Source organism: Lucilia cuprina, chromosome 3 (assembly GCF_022045245.1).
Source record: "Lucilia cuprina isolate Lc7/37 chromosome 3, ASM2204524v1, whole genome shotgun sequence".
Taxonomy (NCBI): domain Eukaryota; kingdom Metazoa; phylum Arthropoda; class Insecta; order Diptera; family Calliphoridae; genus Lucilia; species Lucilia cuprina.
In genome coordinates, this window is record NC_060951.1 from 62,700,687 (window position 1) to 62,718,415 (window position 17,729).

The 17,729-nt window shown below is 30.9% G+C and overlaps 1 protein-coding gene across 2 annotated transcripts; it reads right to left on the reverse strand.

The window, feature by feature from the left end:
- Positions 1–958: 958 nt before the first annotated feature.
- Positions 959–15,820, reverse strand: LOC111689565 (neprilysin-1). Of its 2 annotated transcripts, XM_046946581.1 has the most exons (10): positions 15,547–15,820; positions 10,598–11,725; positions 4,730–4,783; positions 3,601–3,728; positions 3,416–3,533; positions 2,269–3,272; positions 2,048–2,210; positions 1,850–1,969; positions 1,593–1,789; positions 959–1,531 (listed from the first exon to the last, which is right to left on the reverse strand). In XM_046946581.1, exons 2-10 carry the CDS (start codon positions 11,298–11,300, stop codon positions 1,259–1,261), a joined length of 2,760 nt encoding a protein of 919 aa, XP_046802537.1. In that variant the 5' UTR covers positions 11,301–11,725; positions 15,547–15,820; the 3' UTR covers positions 959–1,258. The 2 variants fall into 2 exon arrangements, with proteins under 2 accessions (XP_046802537.1, XP_046802538.1); XM_046946582.1 differs by lacking the exon at positions 15,547–15,820 and having other exon boundaries at positions 10,598–11,747.
- Positions 15,821–17,729: the final 1,909 nt, after the last annotated feature.

Sequence of the window (17,729 nt, forward strand, 5' to 3'; positions counted from 1 at the left end):
GTTTCCGAGATAAATGGACTTTTATGTTTTCACTCAAAAAATTGAATTTTGGTGAGAAATAAAAGTGATCACAGATTTCGCTTGTTTTGTCTCTATCTCTTACCGTTTTCGAGATAAATGGACTTTTATGTTTTCACACAAAAAAGTAAATTTTGGTGAGAAATAAAAGTGATCACAGATTTCGCCTGTTTTGTCTCTATCTCTTACCGTTTTCGAGATAAATGGACTTTTATGTTTTCACGCAAAAAAGTGAATTTTAGTGAGAAATAAAAGTGATCACAGATTTCGCTTGTTTTGTCTCTATCTCTTACCGTTTCCGAGATAAATGAAATTTTGGTGAGAAATAAAAGTGATCACAGATTTAGCTTGTTTTGTCTCTATCTCTTACCGTTTCCGAGATAAATGGACTTTTATGTTTTCACTCAAAAAAGTGAATTTTGGTGAGAAATAAAAGTGATCGCTGATTTTGGTTGTTTTGTCTCTATCTCTTACCGTTTTCGAGATAAATGGACTTTTTTTGTAAGAATTAAAAGTGATTTTTCTCTGTCTCTTACCGTTTCCGAGATAAATGGAATTTTATGTTTTCACTCAAAAAAGTGAATTTTGGTCAGAAATAAAAGTGATCACTGATTTCGCTTGATTTGTCTCAATCTCTTACCATTTCCGAGATAAATGGACTTTTATGTTTTCACTCAAAAAAGTGAATTTTGGTGAGAAGTAAAAGTGATCACAGATTTCGCTTGTTTTGTCTCTATCTCTTACCGTTTCCGAGATAAATGGACTTTCATGTTTTCACTCAAAAAATTGAATTTTGGTCTGAAATTAAAGTGATCACAGATTTCGCTTGTTTTGTCTCTATCTCTTACCGTTTCCGAGATAAATGGACTTTTATGTTTTCACTCAAAAAAGTGAATTTTGGGTGGAAAAAAGTGATTACACAGTGACTTTTTTTCGTTTCTATATTTATTTTAGTTTTAATTTACTTAAATTCATAATGCATTTTTTTTGTTTTGTTTTATTTGAAGGGATATTGAAATTTTGTGTATTTATGCATGTTGGGTTCTTCTTCTTTTATTCATTCTTGTTATCTCTTAATTATTATTTATTTGATTTTAGTTGCTTAGTGATTTGATTATGTATGTGTAAGTGATTTTTAAGTACATATGTGTTTGTGTTTGTGTTTGTGTATGCGTCAGTTAATTATATCCATTTTGAGCGTTTGGCAGGGTCCAAAATATACCATACACATTCTTCGGTATTACCACACACTACATTTCTCGATGGGATTCATGGGTGAACCCAATTCACAATGATATGCTTCGGCAAAGTCTTTTGAATTTGATAGTGGACCTAGAACTCTAATTGATCCAGGCGAATGTACAGAGGAACGTATTTTTGTAAGAGCATCTTCGGGACGCATGGAACCACACCAGATTTGGGCATAATTTAAAAAGAATAGCTGATCGTGGGTAAGATTAAGACCGGGTAAACGTTGTTCGGGTCCGTGGCGTTGTACCCATTTTTTGTAGGCCTTGGAAGGAAAGAAATTTAGTTACAAAATCAAATTTTCAAAATTACTTTATAACACTCACCCTAAAAGCTTGTTTTAAACCGCCATTATCGGCTATATTTTCACCCTGGGTCATGCGTCCATTCATATACAAGCCCACTTCATCGATTTTATATTTGGAATATTGATCTATAATACATTGGGTACGTTCACGAAAGGCTTCTATGGTGGCATTGTTCCACCATTGCATCATATTGCCGTCCTTATCAAATTGGCGTCCTTTTAAAGGAAACAGTTTTTAAATTTACAAAATTCGTTGTCATTTGCTTTATAATTTACCTTTGTCATCAAAACCATGGGTAATTTCATGACCTATTACCACTCCTATGCCGCCATAATTCAAAGATTTAGGAAAATGTTGACTATAAAACAAGGGCTGTAAAATGCCCGCAGGAAACACTAAGAAATTAAAAAAAGTTGGAAATTAATTTTAAATAGTTTAAAATGTTATTAGAAATATTTTTTAGAAATATTTACCTATATCGTTTTTATTAGGATTATAGAAAGCATTCACCACTGCCGGCTCTGTAGTCCATTTTTCTTTATCCACTGGTTGTCTTAAAAGCTGCATATTTTTCTCCGATTCCCATTTTAAAATACTCAAGACATTTTCCATAAAATTATCAGGAACTATGGTCAACTATTAACGAAAGAAACTTGAAAGGATTAGAAATATTTTATAAGCAATTCAAACCTACATTTGCAAACTCCTTTTCCAATTCCTTAGCATCTGTTAAGATCTCCGGATAACCAATGCGCTCATTCATGGTATCCGCCTTCTCTTTGGCCACCGCCCGGGTTTCATCATCCATCCAATGATTTTCACTGAGCAGTTCATTGAAAGCCTCTCTTATCGTATGAATCATTTCCAAAGCTGTATCTTTGCTATTCTGATTGAAATTATCTCTTATGAATAAAGTCCCCACAGCCATGCCCAGTTTTTTATTCGTCCAGTCTACACACTGAGACCAACGTACTCTTTCCGTTTGTATACCCAACAAAATTTTACGAAACTCTACCCTTTCCTTTTGATAATCATCAATCATATGAGTCATGATGGACATAACCAAACGCCATAACACATAATTGTGCAGAACCCTTTCATCCGTTTCCTTGAGTATCTTACCCATATCCACCAAATAAGGCATGGCATAACTAACTAATTCCTCATTATCTTTTAAAACTATATCTTTACCCAAGGCGGTCTGTAGAAATAAATTCCAATTGATTTGCGGCACTTCCTCTTGTAATTCCTTTAAACTGATTTTTCTATAAATGGCACTGGTATCATGACGATCGGCTTCTGGCAAAGTGGCATTCACTAATTTCACCTCCAATTGCAAAACATCATTTAGTTCTTCGGCTGCAGTTTTAGGATTAGCACCCATTAGAATGGCTGTTTGGGTCATATAACGATGATAGGCTTTTAGATCATGCTCACTGCTAGACTTGAGATAATAATCTCTTGAAGGTAATGCTAAGGGAAATTGATCGATTTGTAAAATATGTATCGAAGAGTTTTTATCATCTGCTCCCACATAAAGTTCCACTAGTACAGGCTCACCATATGTGCCTCTGAGAGTGCCTATCAGTTCTTCAATTGTCATATTTGGTGATTTCCAGTCGGGATCTATTACCGGCCAGCCACCCAAAGATTTTAGAACTTTCTTAAGACGGCCTTCGCCGATTTTGCGTATTTGGGCTATTAGTAAGAGCGAGAGAGAATTAGAATGTTTCAAATTGACAAATTGCAGAAAGTCATATATAATTTAAAAGTTTGAGAATAAATTTGGCATTCAAAATCGCTTGTAGTTTTATTTATCTTTACACTCTTGATTTACTTACGTATATCTATACAACTTTTGTAAAACATTTTCGCCTTAATCGTGGCCTGGTTATCCATGTCATTAATAGGTTCCTCTAAAACACCTTTCAGTAAAACTTGTTGTTGATCTGCCAGAACCTAAAATTTCTGTTATGTTTAATAGTTCCACAATTAAGGCTAGCCTTTCGCCTTGTTTTCTACTCACCTCAAAGGTACTTATTGAACTTCGATCTTCTGGTATTATGTGGACTTTATTCCATGTTCCACAGGCATATTGAAAGAAATTGTCACAGGGATTGGCAGAAGTATCCATCGCCGATAGTAAATATGCCGCTAAAAAAATAAAACAAAATTATCTCCGATTTCTTAATGTACTTATGGTATTCTAGACGTATGTGTATCTAATTAATAAACCGTGAAATTTGATCCGAAAATTTTAAATCTATTGTCCTCAGTTTTGAACAGACAGCACACATTGATTTTAACAGAGTTATCAAAGTCAGAGTTCTTTCCAGGAGCAAGTGGCGTGGTACCACTACAAACAAATTTCCAGAATCTTTACAGATTGTTCTACAATTAATTGTGGTGTTGGTAATGAATGTCGGAGTGCTTAACGTGAACACCTGCCCTGACGGCCTTATTTCACTGTGGTTTTTTCATCCACACGGTATACTTGACAGCGGTCTACCATCGCTCCTGAATCCTTCAATGAAGAACTCAAGTGGCAAAAAGTATAGGGATATACCGGTCCATATACAAGCACTTTGCTGAAGTACTTGAGCTATCTAATCTCTGACCATTGCTGCCCCGTTGCTTAACTTCCGAGTTGTAAAACATCACTTCCGTTTACAACCACGCAGATGGGATGGCCTCTATTGATTTGGCAACAGCACGTAACCAGTAAACCGAAGTACGAATCCATCAAATAAGCCGAGATTTTGTTCTTACTCACAGGGATACACTGTGGTAATTCTGATTTGAATAGAGTTTGCTATGAACATATCTGAATGGATGAAAGGTATCATTTGTATATGATACCTTTCATTCATCTCGTACAGTTACCTAACATCAGTCTTTTAACCGCAACTTACTCTTCCTGCGAATTTCGGTTTTAACCACAGCCATTACGTGGATCCCGAAGGAACCTCAACCAACTGACCAGCTAGGACATCCTCCTGCGGGCAACTAGCCACCCGTAGTAGCAGATTATGTGGTTATCTTGTTAGACCTATGGTGGCAATTCTCTCACTAAACTGTTACACCACTTCCCTATTAGTTAGACAATGCAAGAAGCATCTGTCAAGGCTGGGTCGTCTGCCTGGCATTAAACTTACCCGTTCTTACACATTCCTCTGTCAGGCAAATATCATCTCTTTCAAACGTCAATCCTAAAAAGAAATTACAACAAAAACTTATTTAAATTATGTCAACAAGTATAAAAACACTTTAAAAACTATTAAAAAGGAAGAAAACTAGAAGCAGGTTTTTAAATTCTGCAATCAATCGTGACAGTAAAAATTAACTTTGTAATCTAAAGGTTTTCTATTTTAAAATTCATTCACTCGTACAACAATTAAACTTCTTCACTACGACATGTATATGAACAACTATTTTTAGCCATCTACATACAAACTTATGTTTGTTAAAACATCTATCTATACATGGAAACATTTAAAGGAGAATTGTCGTTGATTAGAATTTCTCAGCAAGTGTCAACTTTCAATGGCGTACGATTGCAATATATTTTCCATGTTAAATAATTGCCTCCCATTTGAACGAGTGGCAAAACATCAGTCATAATGTGTAGGAGAAAATATTAAAAGGATACACACGTACATTGTATCTAACTTTGTGGTACGTATGAGTACTTATGGAAAAGGAACGCATTTAGTTACATGTTGCATGTATTATAGGTTTAAAAAAAGTTGTAGAAAACATCATCAACAGTTTCTTTACAATTGAAAATCAATAAGTTAAGACAATTAACTACACTCGAGGAAATTGTTCGGTTTAATTTAAACTACTGAAATGTTTTGTTTATAATTGATACGTCTATTAAGAATAGCACTTATCGTTTGATTGGTTAGAAAATCTGGATCGATTGCAGTTCATAAAACTGTAATATCTTCTTTTAACAAATAAAGTAAACATTCTTTCTTATTTTCTTCTAGTGTATGTAGGCGATGCGATGATTTGTTGGTTTTATATCTAACAGCAACAAGAAAAAAAGGACAATTTCTTTCGTTATTAAAAACTTAAAACAAAGTAAGAATATATTACATGTAGTACTTATGTAGCATGTTCCAGTGAGTAAAAAAAATGTTTCCAATAAGACACGTAGTTAGTAGAAGAACGTTCGATGAAAATAAGTCAATTTTCATGGGAAAAATGCGAAGAAAAAATTGTAAAGTTCTATGAAGTTTCAACAAAACGGAAGCTTGTTAAATGGATGTCACTTCTTAAACATAAACAGTGGTGGAGATGAAAGTAGCAGTGTAGTAGCAGTGTTTAAATAAATAAGAAATTCTAATCGGGAATCGATAAAATTTATCAAAATTTTCCTTTTTGAGCATGAAACTACATTTTCATGATACCATGTTCACAGCAACTTTCACGTCAACCTAATCTAGTTTCAAGTTACTATATTTTTCTTCTAAACTGTTTCTACTCTTGTTTGTTGAAAATCAATTAATTTTTCCACATGCATCTACAAACTCACTCCTACCTACAGTGTTTAAAAGTAGCAATATCATTTCATTAAGAATTCCGTACTCGTATCTGTACGGGGTCATAAACTAATTGTTTCTTTTTGGAATAAGAATGATTTTGCATTATATTTAATTAGTTCATATGTTTATTTTGCATCATGACAAGACATGCATAAGAAGAGTGGCTGAAGTGTGGCAGATTCCCACTTTATAATGGCACATAACATAAATTTTCAATGATACAGCCTCACGAAGTACTCTCTAGTCTTGTTTCTTTTTGGAATAAGTCTATAGTCTAATCTTTAGTCTAGTCCGTAGTCTAGTCTATAGTCTTGTCTATAGTTTAGTCTATAGTTTAGTCTATAGTTTAGTCTATAGTTTAGTCTATAGTTTAGTCTATAGTTTAGTCTATAGTTTAGTCTATAGTTTAGTCTATAGTTTAGTCTATAGTCTAGTCCATAGTCTAGTCCATAGTCTATAGTTTAGTCTATATTTTAGTCTATAGTTTAGTCTAGTTTAGTCTATAGTTTAGTCTATAGTCTAGTCTATAGTTTAGTCTATAGTTTAGTCTATAGTTTAGTCTAGTTTAGTCTATAGTTTAATCTATAGTCTAGTCCATAGTCTAGTCCATAGTCTAGTCCATAATCTAGTCCATAGTCTAGTCCATAGTCTAGTCAATAGTCTAGTCCATAGTCTAGTCCATAGTCTAGTCCATAGTCTAGTCCATAGTCTAGTCTATAGTCTAGTATATAGTCTAGTTTATAGTCTATTCTATAGTCTTGTCTATAGTCTAGTTTATAGTTTATTCTATAGTCTAGTCTATAGTTTAGTCTATAGTTTAGTCTATAGTTTAGTCTATAGTTTAGTCTATAGTTTAGTCTATAGTTTAGTCTATAGTTCATTCTATAGTTTATTTTATAGTCTAGTCTATAGTCTAGTCCATAGTCTAGTCCATAGTCTAGTCCATAGTCTACTCTAGTCCATAGTCTAGTCTATAGTCTTGTCTATAGTCTAGTTTACAGTCTAGTCTATAGTCTTGTCTATAGTTTAGTCTATAGTTTAGTCTATAGTTTAGTCTATAGTTTAGTCTATAGTTTAGTCTATAGTTTAGTCTATAGTTTAGTCTATAGTTTAATCTATAGTTTAGTCTATAGTCTAGAATATAGTATAGTCCATAGTCTAGTCTAGTCTAGTCTATAGTCTAGTCTAGTCTAGTCTATAGTCTAGTCTATAGTCTAGTTTATAGTCTAGTCTATTGTCTTGTCTATAGTTTAGTCTATAGTTTAGTCTATAGTTTAGTCTATAGTTTAGTCTATAGTCTAGTCTATAGTCTAGTCCATAGTCTAGTCCATAGTCTAGTCCATAGTCTAGTTCATAGTCTAGTCCATAGTCTAGTCCATAGTCTAGTCCATAGTCTAGTCCATAGTCTAGTCTAGTCTATAGACTAGTCTATAGTCTTGTCTATAGTTTAGTCTATAGTCTAGTCTATAGTCTAGTATATAGTCTAGTCTATAGTCTAGTCTATAGTCTAGTCTATAGTCTAGTCTATAATCTAGTCTATAGTCTAGTCTATAGTCTAGTCTATAGTCTAGTCTATAGTCTAGTCTATAGTCTAGTCTTTTTGAAAATAAAATTTCTCTTGTGACCTGTTAAAATAATATGTTTGCCCTTATTTCTTCATGTTGGACTTATCAGAGGTTTTAATGTTTTTAAACGCAATAATCGAGTTTAACGATTTGTGTCATAAACTTGAATGCACGATGTTGGTTGTTTGTGTTTGTTCATATGTTTAATTTTTTGTATGTGTGTAGTTGTTCTATCATTAAAGTGAATTGTGTGTACAATTGTAGATGTGTTGACAAAAAGGAAATGAAAATGTTGAAAAAGGTTTCCTTTTAGCTGCCTGTTGCTCATGATAAGACATAAAAGGAAATTATATATTTTCTTCTTGTTGCTGCTGCTTCTGTTGTTGTTATTGTTGCTACTACTAACACAGTCAGTCGTCTGTTGTTGACTGTTTGTTTGTTGTTTGGTTGTAGATTTAGCTCTTATTATGCAAAAGTAACAGCAACAACAACTATAAAACTATAAACGACACAAAGTTGTTAAAGAAATAGAAGAAAAAGGAATAGAAATAAAAAATAATAAATAAAAAAAGGAATGATAACAAATAAAAGAACAATCATAAATATTTACAGCTACTGTCATGATAGACAGACAGACATTTCTTCAAGCACTCATATTAAAACAAACACAAACACACAGTTTCATTCACACAGAATTTGTGACATGTGTGTAACACCTACATACATACATACATACATACATACATACATACATACATACATACATACATACATACATACATACATACATACATACATACATACATACATACATGGATGTTTATAGCCTGTAGTCCTTGGAACTTTAGTTCCGTGCGAGGAAATGTGTTAGCTACAGCAAACAATTATCTTCTAGCAAGATTTTACATTGGAATAGTAACTAGCAGCAGTTATTAATTACTAAGTTCTTCCTGGAAATCTATTGCCTTTAAAGCTGCAGGGCTTTTTGTTTACTTGCTATATTCATTCAAATACACAAATACTAACTTATATATTTAACTATAATAAAAAGGGTGGTTTGATGTTGGTCACTTTAATGTAGACATTTAAATTTTATTCATAATAATTACACTAGTCAACAAAATGGATTGATAGATTTAAAAATGCTATAGAAGTTATTGATTTTTATGTTCACATAAGGCAAAAAACTGTTAAAGAAGAAAGAAAAAACGTAATAATATTATTTAATAAGCTTGTTGCATTTGCACTTTTTACTTTGTAATTGTAATCAATTCATGTTTATTACATTTGTATGTGTTTTTTTTCATAAAATGGCATAATTGGAACACTGACCTGTGGATTTCGATTTCAGAAAAAGAATCAAACTGAGGAATTTGTGCTAAAGAGATATCTAGACTATAGAATTATAACTAGCCTAGTTTATAATATTATAGTCTAGTCTACAGTCTAGTCTACATTCTAGTGTACAGTCTAGTCTATAGTCTGTAGTCTAGTCTATAGTCTAGTCTATAGTCTATAGTCTAGTCTATAGTCTAGTCTATAGTCTAGTCTATTATCTAGTCTATAGTCTAGTCTATAGTCTAGTCTATTATCTAGTCTATAGTCAAGTCTATAGTCTAGTCTATAGTCTAATCTATAGTCTAGTCTATAGTCTAGTCTATAGTCTAGTCTATAGTCTAGTCTATAGTCTAGTCTATAGTCTAGTCTATAGTCTAGTCTATAGTCTAGTCTATAGTCTAGCCTATAGTCTAGTCTATAGTCTAGTCTATAGACTAGTCTAGTGGATAAAGCCAAAACACGTAATTTTAATTCCATTAATAGTACACATTTTGATTTAGTAAAAGACTGACTTCTGAATAGGTTACTTTTAATGTAATTACATTAAAAGTGGCATTCAATTTTATTTGTTTCATGTTCAAAACGATTTCAAAGTTCAAGAAACTATATAATCTTCAAAACTATCTATTTATTATATCTCGAAAAAAAATTCCATGCGACAGCGAAAATAGAATGTTGATATCATCACGGTTTCTAATTTTCCTTCATATCTGACAACACAACTTATTCCCAAATATCATTAAATTATAATTAAACCCTGATAGACTACTAGTTTACTTATGTTCATAACATTTTTAATATGTTTTTTTTTTTCATTTGCGATGTTATATATTGTCAAACTTTGTGGTTTAGATAATTTTATACATAAATTGCGCGATTATTTATATTTTTGTTATTATTAGTTCAGCAGCGGGCTTTGTTCATATATTTGTAATAGAAAAAAAATAAACCTTATCAACCGATGTCATAGCTAATGATAGACAGATGGACGGAAGGACGGACACAGAGACAGAATGGTTCAATAATAGATGGACAGATATATATTTCAAAATACATTGTACATATTTTGTTATAATGATGGATCATGGTATATAGACATGGTGTAGTGACAGTTGTAGATTTTCAAAACTTCGAGTTTTGTTTTATATCATTTTAAATTGAATAGTACATGGCGAAGAATGAGCACAGTTGTATGAGAAATTTAGGATGTTGTTGACGATATTTACAAAAGTTTTTCAAGACGTTATTACGTTTAAAGTTTATTTGGACGTATGGATGCACCGAAATGCAGTAGAAATAAAAACACAAGTCTGTATAGGACGAGCTTGTCCTTTACAAATAACAAACAAATTATGAGGGTGAACTTGCTGAAAGCAGATCCAATAATATTAACATTTAAAAAGCTAGAAAAAGTAATGTTGTAATCAGACCATGATAGTAAATATCTATCAATATTTTCATTAGATCTCCGTTACGAATGCAGTAATTTGGACACTGTTCTTAACTTTTACTTGTACTATATGTCGCAACACAACTGTCTAATTAATAAACATTTGAATTTGACACTTACCAGTGATATTCATGTTGTTGTAGTTCTTGATGTTGCCGTTGATATTTCGACTTTTATCTATTGTATGCGTTGTTGTGGTTTGACAACGATAATTGCCAGCAAAATAAATAGCTAAAGCTCCAATTGCAGCCCCTAAAACTGTTAAAGCAACAGCTAAAACCAACAATCGACATCGGAGTGTGGATTCTTTAAGTAACCATTCGCTCTGATGTGGTGTTGAATGGGGTGAATGTGATGAGATGTTATAGGAGACAGGGGCATTGTGTTGTAGTGTTGTTCTTGTGGCATTTGTATTGGATCCAACGCCAACACTTGCCAGGGGTTTACCACTATCGGTGCCCAAATAGACGACAGTGGGAAATTTCATATGACCCACATTATTGGCACATGCTGCTGTTATAGGTGAATGTTGTTGTTGTTGCTGTAGCTGTGGCGTTGATGAGTGATGCATCATGACTTCTGTTTCGGGCAATTCTGACGATTTCTTTTCAGCACCTAATAAAGGTGATATTACAGTAGTTGCATCATTATCTTTTATTGAGACACTACCCCCACCGCCGCCGCCACCACCACCTCCATCATCATCGACATTATTAGTTCTGTTGCTGGTGTTGGCTGAGCCATGTCCATTGTTTTTGGTAATGTTTGGTGTTCGTAGATAACCATTGTTTATGAGTTTATTTGTATTATTATCCATTGGCATCACGCACTCTCTCTTTCTCCTCGTGAATAGTTCTTTGAATTGTTGTGTTTAATGTAATATTTTTTGGGTTGGTTGACTGATTACTGCTACCTTTATAAGGGAAGTAGAAGGAGTTTGCAATTGAGTGCTGTACTTTAGGGTGTTGTTTCGTATAGTATTTTCTGTTTTACAGATTTTTCCTCCTTTTTACTTTGTTGCTTATGGAATTTAAAATTCCCATAGATGTTGTTTTTAATCACGTAGAAAATATGCATTAATTTTTTATATTTTTCTCTTTTTTTATTTTTAAAGATGTTTATTTTTTCTTTGTTTGTTTTTTTAGTATTAATGGGATTCTCAGCATTTTATGATGAGAATCATTTGATTTTATACTTTAAATTTGTTTTAAACAAATTTCATATTTTTGATTTGAATTAATAGTTTTTCTTAATATAAAATTAAATAAGGTTTTTTTTATAAATTTTTAAATCAATTATTTTTTGAACTCTCTTATTTATCCTCCATAAAACTAATTTTTTCTAAAATGTACTCTTATAACCCAAAATATAATTGCAGATAAGGGGGGCGATCAATTGTTTCAAACCCTAGATTCAAACGATACTAGTACATAATAGAGATTTAAACATAGGAGGAATATGGCATACTTCTTAGATATATTGGAACCACATCCTTTCTTTACGCTAAGGCCACCATAGTCAAGATTAAAGTGCTAATAATCCGAACTAAACTCAAAACTATAGCTCAAACTATAGTCCCATCTATAGTCCATTCTGTAGACGATACTTTGGATTATGATTCAAACTATGGTCTACATTACAGCTTATACTAAAGTTCTCTCTATATCCCAGATAGTCTAAGCTATATCCTATTAATCCACGGTCAAGATAGTCCAACATATGGTTGACATTTTATAGTTCAGATGGAACATAGTAAAGTTCAGACTAAAAATAAATCCATAGTCCAAACTATGTTCAACATTTCAGTCTAAACTAAAATTCGCACAAAGGCCCAGATAATTTATGCTATAGTCCAAACAATAGCCCAGACTATAGATTAATCTATAATCTAGATAGTCCAATCTATGGTAGACTCTATAGTCTGAACTGAAGATTACACTATGACCAAACTTTAGTCTAAACTTAAGCAAAGAATCAAAGGCCAAACTATAGATCTATTCATAGTCAGAACTATAATGCAGATAGTCTGAGTGAGTATGTTAATTAGGTAGTTAGTTATTTATTTAGTTAGTTAATTAGTTAGTTAGTTAGTTAGTTAGTTAGTTAGTTAGTTAGTTAGTTAGTTAGTTAGTTAGTTAGTTAGTTAGTTAGTTAGTTAGTTAGTTAGTTAGTTAGTTAGTTAGTTAGTTAGTTAGTTAGTTAGTTAGTTAGTTAGTTAGTTAGTTAGTTAGTTAGTTAGTAAGATAGTAAGTTAGTTAGTTAGTTAGTAAGATAGTTAGTTAGTTACTTATTTAGGTAGTTAGTTAGTTAGTTAAGTCTTACATTTCGTATTCATAACGTGAAACTAAATTTATATTAGACACATCTTTGTAACAGCTGTTTTAATTCAAACAACAATAATATTGACAACACTTCTACTAATTGACTACATAATAAATTAAATTTCTTAACTGCTAATTCCACATTTCAAAAAACAAATAAAAAAGTATTAAAAATATGAATGTGCAACATAATTGTTTCACTTTTAAGTAAACAACTACAACAAATTGCAAAAATCTCCCGCCAAAAAAAAAAAAAAAAACGCAAAAATATTTCAAAAACTTCAACAAACACGTTGACCATGATCAATCATTTGAAATGAATATTAAAATGGAAATTATTTAATAATTTGTTAGAGTAATTGATTAATAAATATTTGAAATTTTATTATATTTGAATTAATATTGTTGATACTGATACCAGTTAAAACATAAACAAATTTAAAGATTTGAATTTTTAATTACTCTGAAAAAAAACTGATTGAATTTATTTAGTATTATTTATAATTTTAGTTTGTTTCGTTAAAATATAGTATGAAACAAAGTTTATAGATTAATTTTTGTTTTTATTTTCGTTTTTTGACAACTAAAGATAAAAACTAACAAAATTTATGATTTAAGAATACAACTTGTCGGCAGACAATAAAATTGTGTTCGTAAAACAACAAAATATTAAAATTTATTATAACTTTTACTAGTTGTACCAGTATGTACTTGTATTAAGTAAATTTATATCTGAAAATTTATTACAGCAACAACAAAAGTGGAACTTTTAATGTAGCTGATGTATAATACAAATTTTATAACAAAATGTTTAAATCAAATATTGATCATCATATTCGATGGCTATTGTCATTGGTAGTTTTTTGATTCGAAACGGTCTTATGCTCTAACAATGGAGAACCAAAACTTGTCGATCTGTATTGTATCAGTCAAAATGTTAAATTACAATGCAATAACATTGAAATACTCGCGTAATTATTTTCATTCCCTAATCCAGCATATATTACAATAAAAATGGTGGACGAAACTTCATTTGGCGTTACGATTAAGTATGTAAGTGGGTGAGAAAAGAACTTGGTTATGGTTGCTCATGGTTAAAATTCGGCAAAATTTTAGTTCAGTTTTGCAAGCTAAAACTAAGGCGATAGAATTTAGGAATAAATATATGGATATATATGTCAGATGATAAGCCTTTATTTTGAAAGCTGACATGATGAACTTTCAGATAACATACAAAAATTTATAATAAAAGTTGTCTTGTTACCGTTTTTCGAACTTAGGACAGGTTCGGAATTTTTTAGGAAAGAATAAAGGAAGGTGTATTGTATTGTTTACTTAACATATCACAAGTAATGTACTGCTTATGTAGGGAAGTCACATTATAAATAAGTAACTTAGTTAGTTAGTTAGATAGATAGATAGATAGATAGATAGATAGATAGATAGATAGATAGATAGATAGATAGATAGATAGATAGATAGATAGATAGATAGTTAGTTAGTTAGTTAGTTAGTTAGTTAGTTAGTTAGTTAGTTAGTTAGTTAGTTAGTTAGTTAGTTAGTTAGTTAGTTAGTTAGTTAGTTAGTTAGTTAGTTAGTTAGTTGGTTAGTTAGTTAGTTAGTTAGTTAGTTAGTTAGTTAGTTAGTTAGTTAGTTAGTTAGTTAGTTAGTTAGTTAGTTAGTTAGTTGGTTGGTTAGTTAGTTAGTTAGTTAGTTAGTTGGTTAGTTAGTTAGTTAGTTAGTTAGTTAGTTAGTTAGTTAGTTAGTTAGTTAGTTAGTTAGTTAGTTAGTTAGTTAGTTAGTTAGTAAGTTAGTTAGTTAGTTTGTTAGTTAGCTAGCTAGCTAGCTAGTTAGTTAGTTAGTTAGTCAGTCACTCAGTTAGTTATATCTAATATATCGTATTCTCCAGCGGATTATTGTATTTTCCCTGGATTACTTGGACACGCTTAAATTGGTGATTAACCCATTTAAATTTTAAGTAGAACTTTTTTCAAAAAATCTAACGGATGTGCAAAAGATACTTAAAAGTATCATCAAGTAACCATTGAATTCCTCTCCGTATTACTTTTGCGACGTTAATTTTCCCTAGTTAGTTAATCATTCTGAATTACTTTTGTTAGTTTTGGTGGTTCCAATTTTGTTGCTCATTGTATACTCTTCCAAACATGTGCACATCTCAAAATGCAATCAAGAAAAGTTTTGCTTTCATTTAAAAGCATTCAAAGAAAATGAGAATAAAATAAACTCCAAACATTTTTGGCCTGTCACTTTATCAGAAAACAAGCAGCAGGGGGCCTGTCACAGAACACGATCAAAAACTTTTTTTATAAATTCTTGTTTTCTTTTTACAGATTCGATTTTATATTATACAATATTCGTCGTACAAACGAGCAGATGAATTGAATTTATTTCATTTAACTTCTTTCTTAATTCATTCAAAAAACACATTTCATTTTATTTTATTTAATTTTCTTTTGTTTTAAGTTTTTATTTAAATTTTAAAAGAATCTTTTTTCTTTCATAAAACCAAAAAAAAAAATATTTTTGAGCATTTTTTTATTTTGGACTTTCTTGTATTAAAAACATGAATATCCAGTTGGTATTTTTGGAAACTTTTGTTGGCAAAATATTATTAATATTCATATTAAGAAATCTTAATATTAAAATATTAATACTTATTATTATGATATTTATTGGTTAATAAAACAGTTTAAAATAAAATTATACCAAAAGTTTTTAATTATATACATTTATTTATTTATTTTAAATATTCAGAAAAATTTAACTTGTGTTCTTAATGTTGTTGGAAAGTTTGCATAATTTTTTTTTGTTGTTAGAATATATTTAAATGTTTATTATTATATTTTTTAATATTTATTTTTAAATACTCATCAAATGTTTAGTTTCAGTGTCAACTTTATTTTAACTTGTTTTTTTAATTCTTTTCTTTTTGTTTTAAGTTTTGCTTGACGCGTTTTTCGTTTTGATTTGTTCCGTTAGGTTTGCGTTGCAAGTTGAAACTAAACGGAAAAATTGAATTTATATTGAATATAACCGGTAAATTAAGGATGGCTTACAAATACACTGTGTAAACTTGCTCTGTCTACTCTGTTGCTTCGATTGTTCTCTGTAGTCCTTTTGCTAATACTGCTGCTGTGTTTACTGTTTGTTTCCTTTAATGTGTTTGTTGTAGTAATAGTAATATTTTGCTCTTGTTTTAAGGCGCAGGTCTTGCAATTGTTCAAAAGTTTTATTCTTTGAAATTTGATGTGAACCCTACAGGCGATAGTGTTAACGTTTCATTAATATAAATATTTATACTTTATTTATACCAACAGTTTATTCCTTAACATTTTGTAGTACAGCTTTTGCTGTTCTTAATTGATGTAGCGTATATTTCTATGCCAACTGTAGTGTATATTTTATTTACTTATTTAGATATATTTTCATTTAACCATGATAAATTCAAATAGATTAGGAAAGGTTGCTTTACATTCATATTCTATTCAACAATTTTAAATTCCTTTGAGCTTTGTCCCCATGCATGTATGAATGAATGCTTGTGTGTGTGTGTGAGAGAATTCCTTCCGTTCTTTAGCCACATTCACACGCACCCACACTTTTGTACTGTGTGTGTAATTTTTCCCTTAAATAAGTTTTCGATCTTCTTGGGTTATTTTTCAATGAATTTCAACAAGTTGTTGTCCTACATAGAATTTTTTTGTTCAGTTTTTGTTATGAATTTAGGAAAAAATGTGAGTTTAAAGGATAACGGTATTTACATTAATCTATATACAAAAGAGAGAATCTACCAGTTGTTTTCCAAAGGTACGAGGTATCCGTTTCGCTTAAAAGAACATAATTTGACAAGTTTAAAGTTTAAACTAACTAACAAACTAACAAACTAACAAACTAACAAACTAACAAACTAACAAACTAACAAACTAACAAACTAACAAACTAACAAACTAACAAACTAACAAACTAACAAACTAACAAACTAACAAACTAACAAACTAACAAACTAACAAACTAACAAACTAACAAACTAACAAACTAACAAACTAACAAACTAACAAACTAACAAACTAACAAACTAACAAACTAACAAACTAACAAACTAACAAACTAACAAACTAACAAACTAACAAACTAACAAACTAACAAACTAACGAACTAACGAACTAACAAACGAACAAACTCACTAATTAACTAACTAACTATCTAACTAAATAACTAACTAACTAACTAACTAACTAACTAACTATCTATCTATCTATCTATCTATCTATCTATCTATCTATCTATCTATCTATCTATCTATCTATCTATCTATCTATCTATCTATCTATCTATCTATCTATCTATCTATCTATCTATCTATCTATCTATCTATCTATCTAACTAACTAACTAACTAACTAACCAACTAACTAACTCACTATATATCTATTTATCTATCTATCTATCTATCTATCTATCTATCTATCTATCTACCTATCTATCTATCTATGAAAGCTAATATCTCTAAATCGGAGTAAACACTGGAACTACAGGGTTATTTCTAACATAATGAGTTCGTTTATTTTTATTTTTGTACCTAAACTCACTCGTTTTCTGTCACTGGAATGAGAGTGTCACTTTGGCATGTTAAATTTTGTGTATAAATGTGTGTGTATGTGATAAACATTTGAATTAACACGTTTTGTGACAGAAGGAATAAAATGTGGTGATTACTTTTCGATTAAGGATAAATAAGTCCTCAACTGGAAAAGCAGTTGTAATCGGACCATAGACGGGCAACACGGGGAACTTATGAATAGACTTTTATTCCAAAGTTCCCTGTGAAATCTAGCCGAAACTATTTAGCAGTGTAATAGAGGTGCTTTTTTTTATTTTGTAAGGAATAACCCAAGTTGGAAAGAACACTCG

Excerpts from the sequence above, each read along its gene's own strand:
- LOC111689565 (XM_046946581.1), bottom strand. The coding sequence starts at position 11,300 with ATGCCAATGGATAATAATACAAATAAACTCATAAACAATGGTTATCTA. Across the intron at positions 3,534-3,600 it reads GTTCAATAAGTACCTTTGAG|GTTCTGGCAGATCAACAACA; the intron begins GTGAGTAGAAAA and ends CAGAAATTTTAG. Across the intron at positions 1,970-2,047 it reads TCCTAATAAAAACGATATAG|TGTTTCCTGCGGGCATTTTA; the intron begins GTAAATATTTCT and ends TTAATTTCTTAG.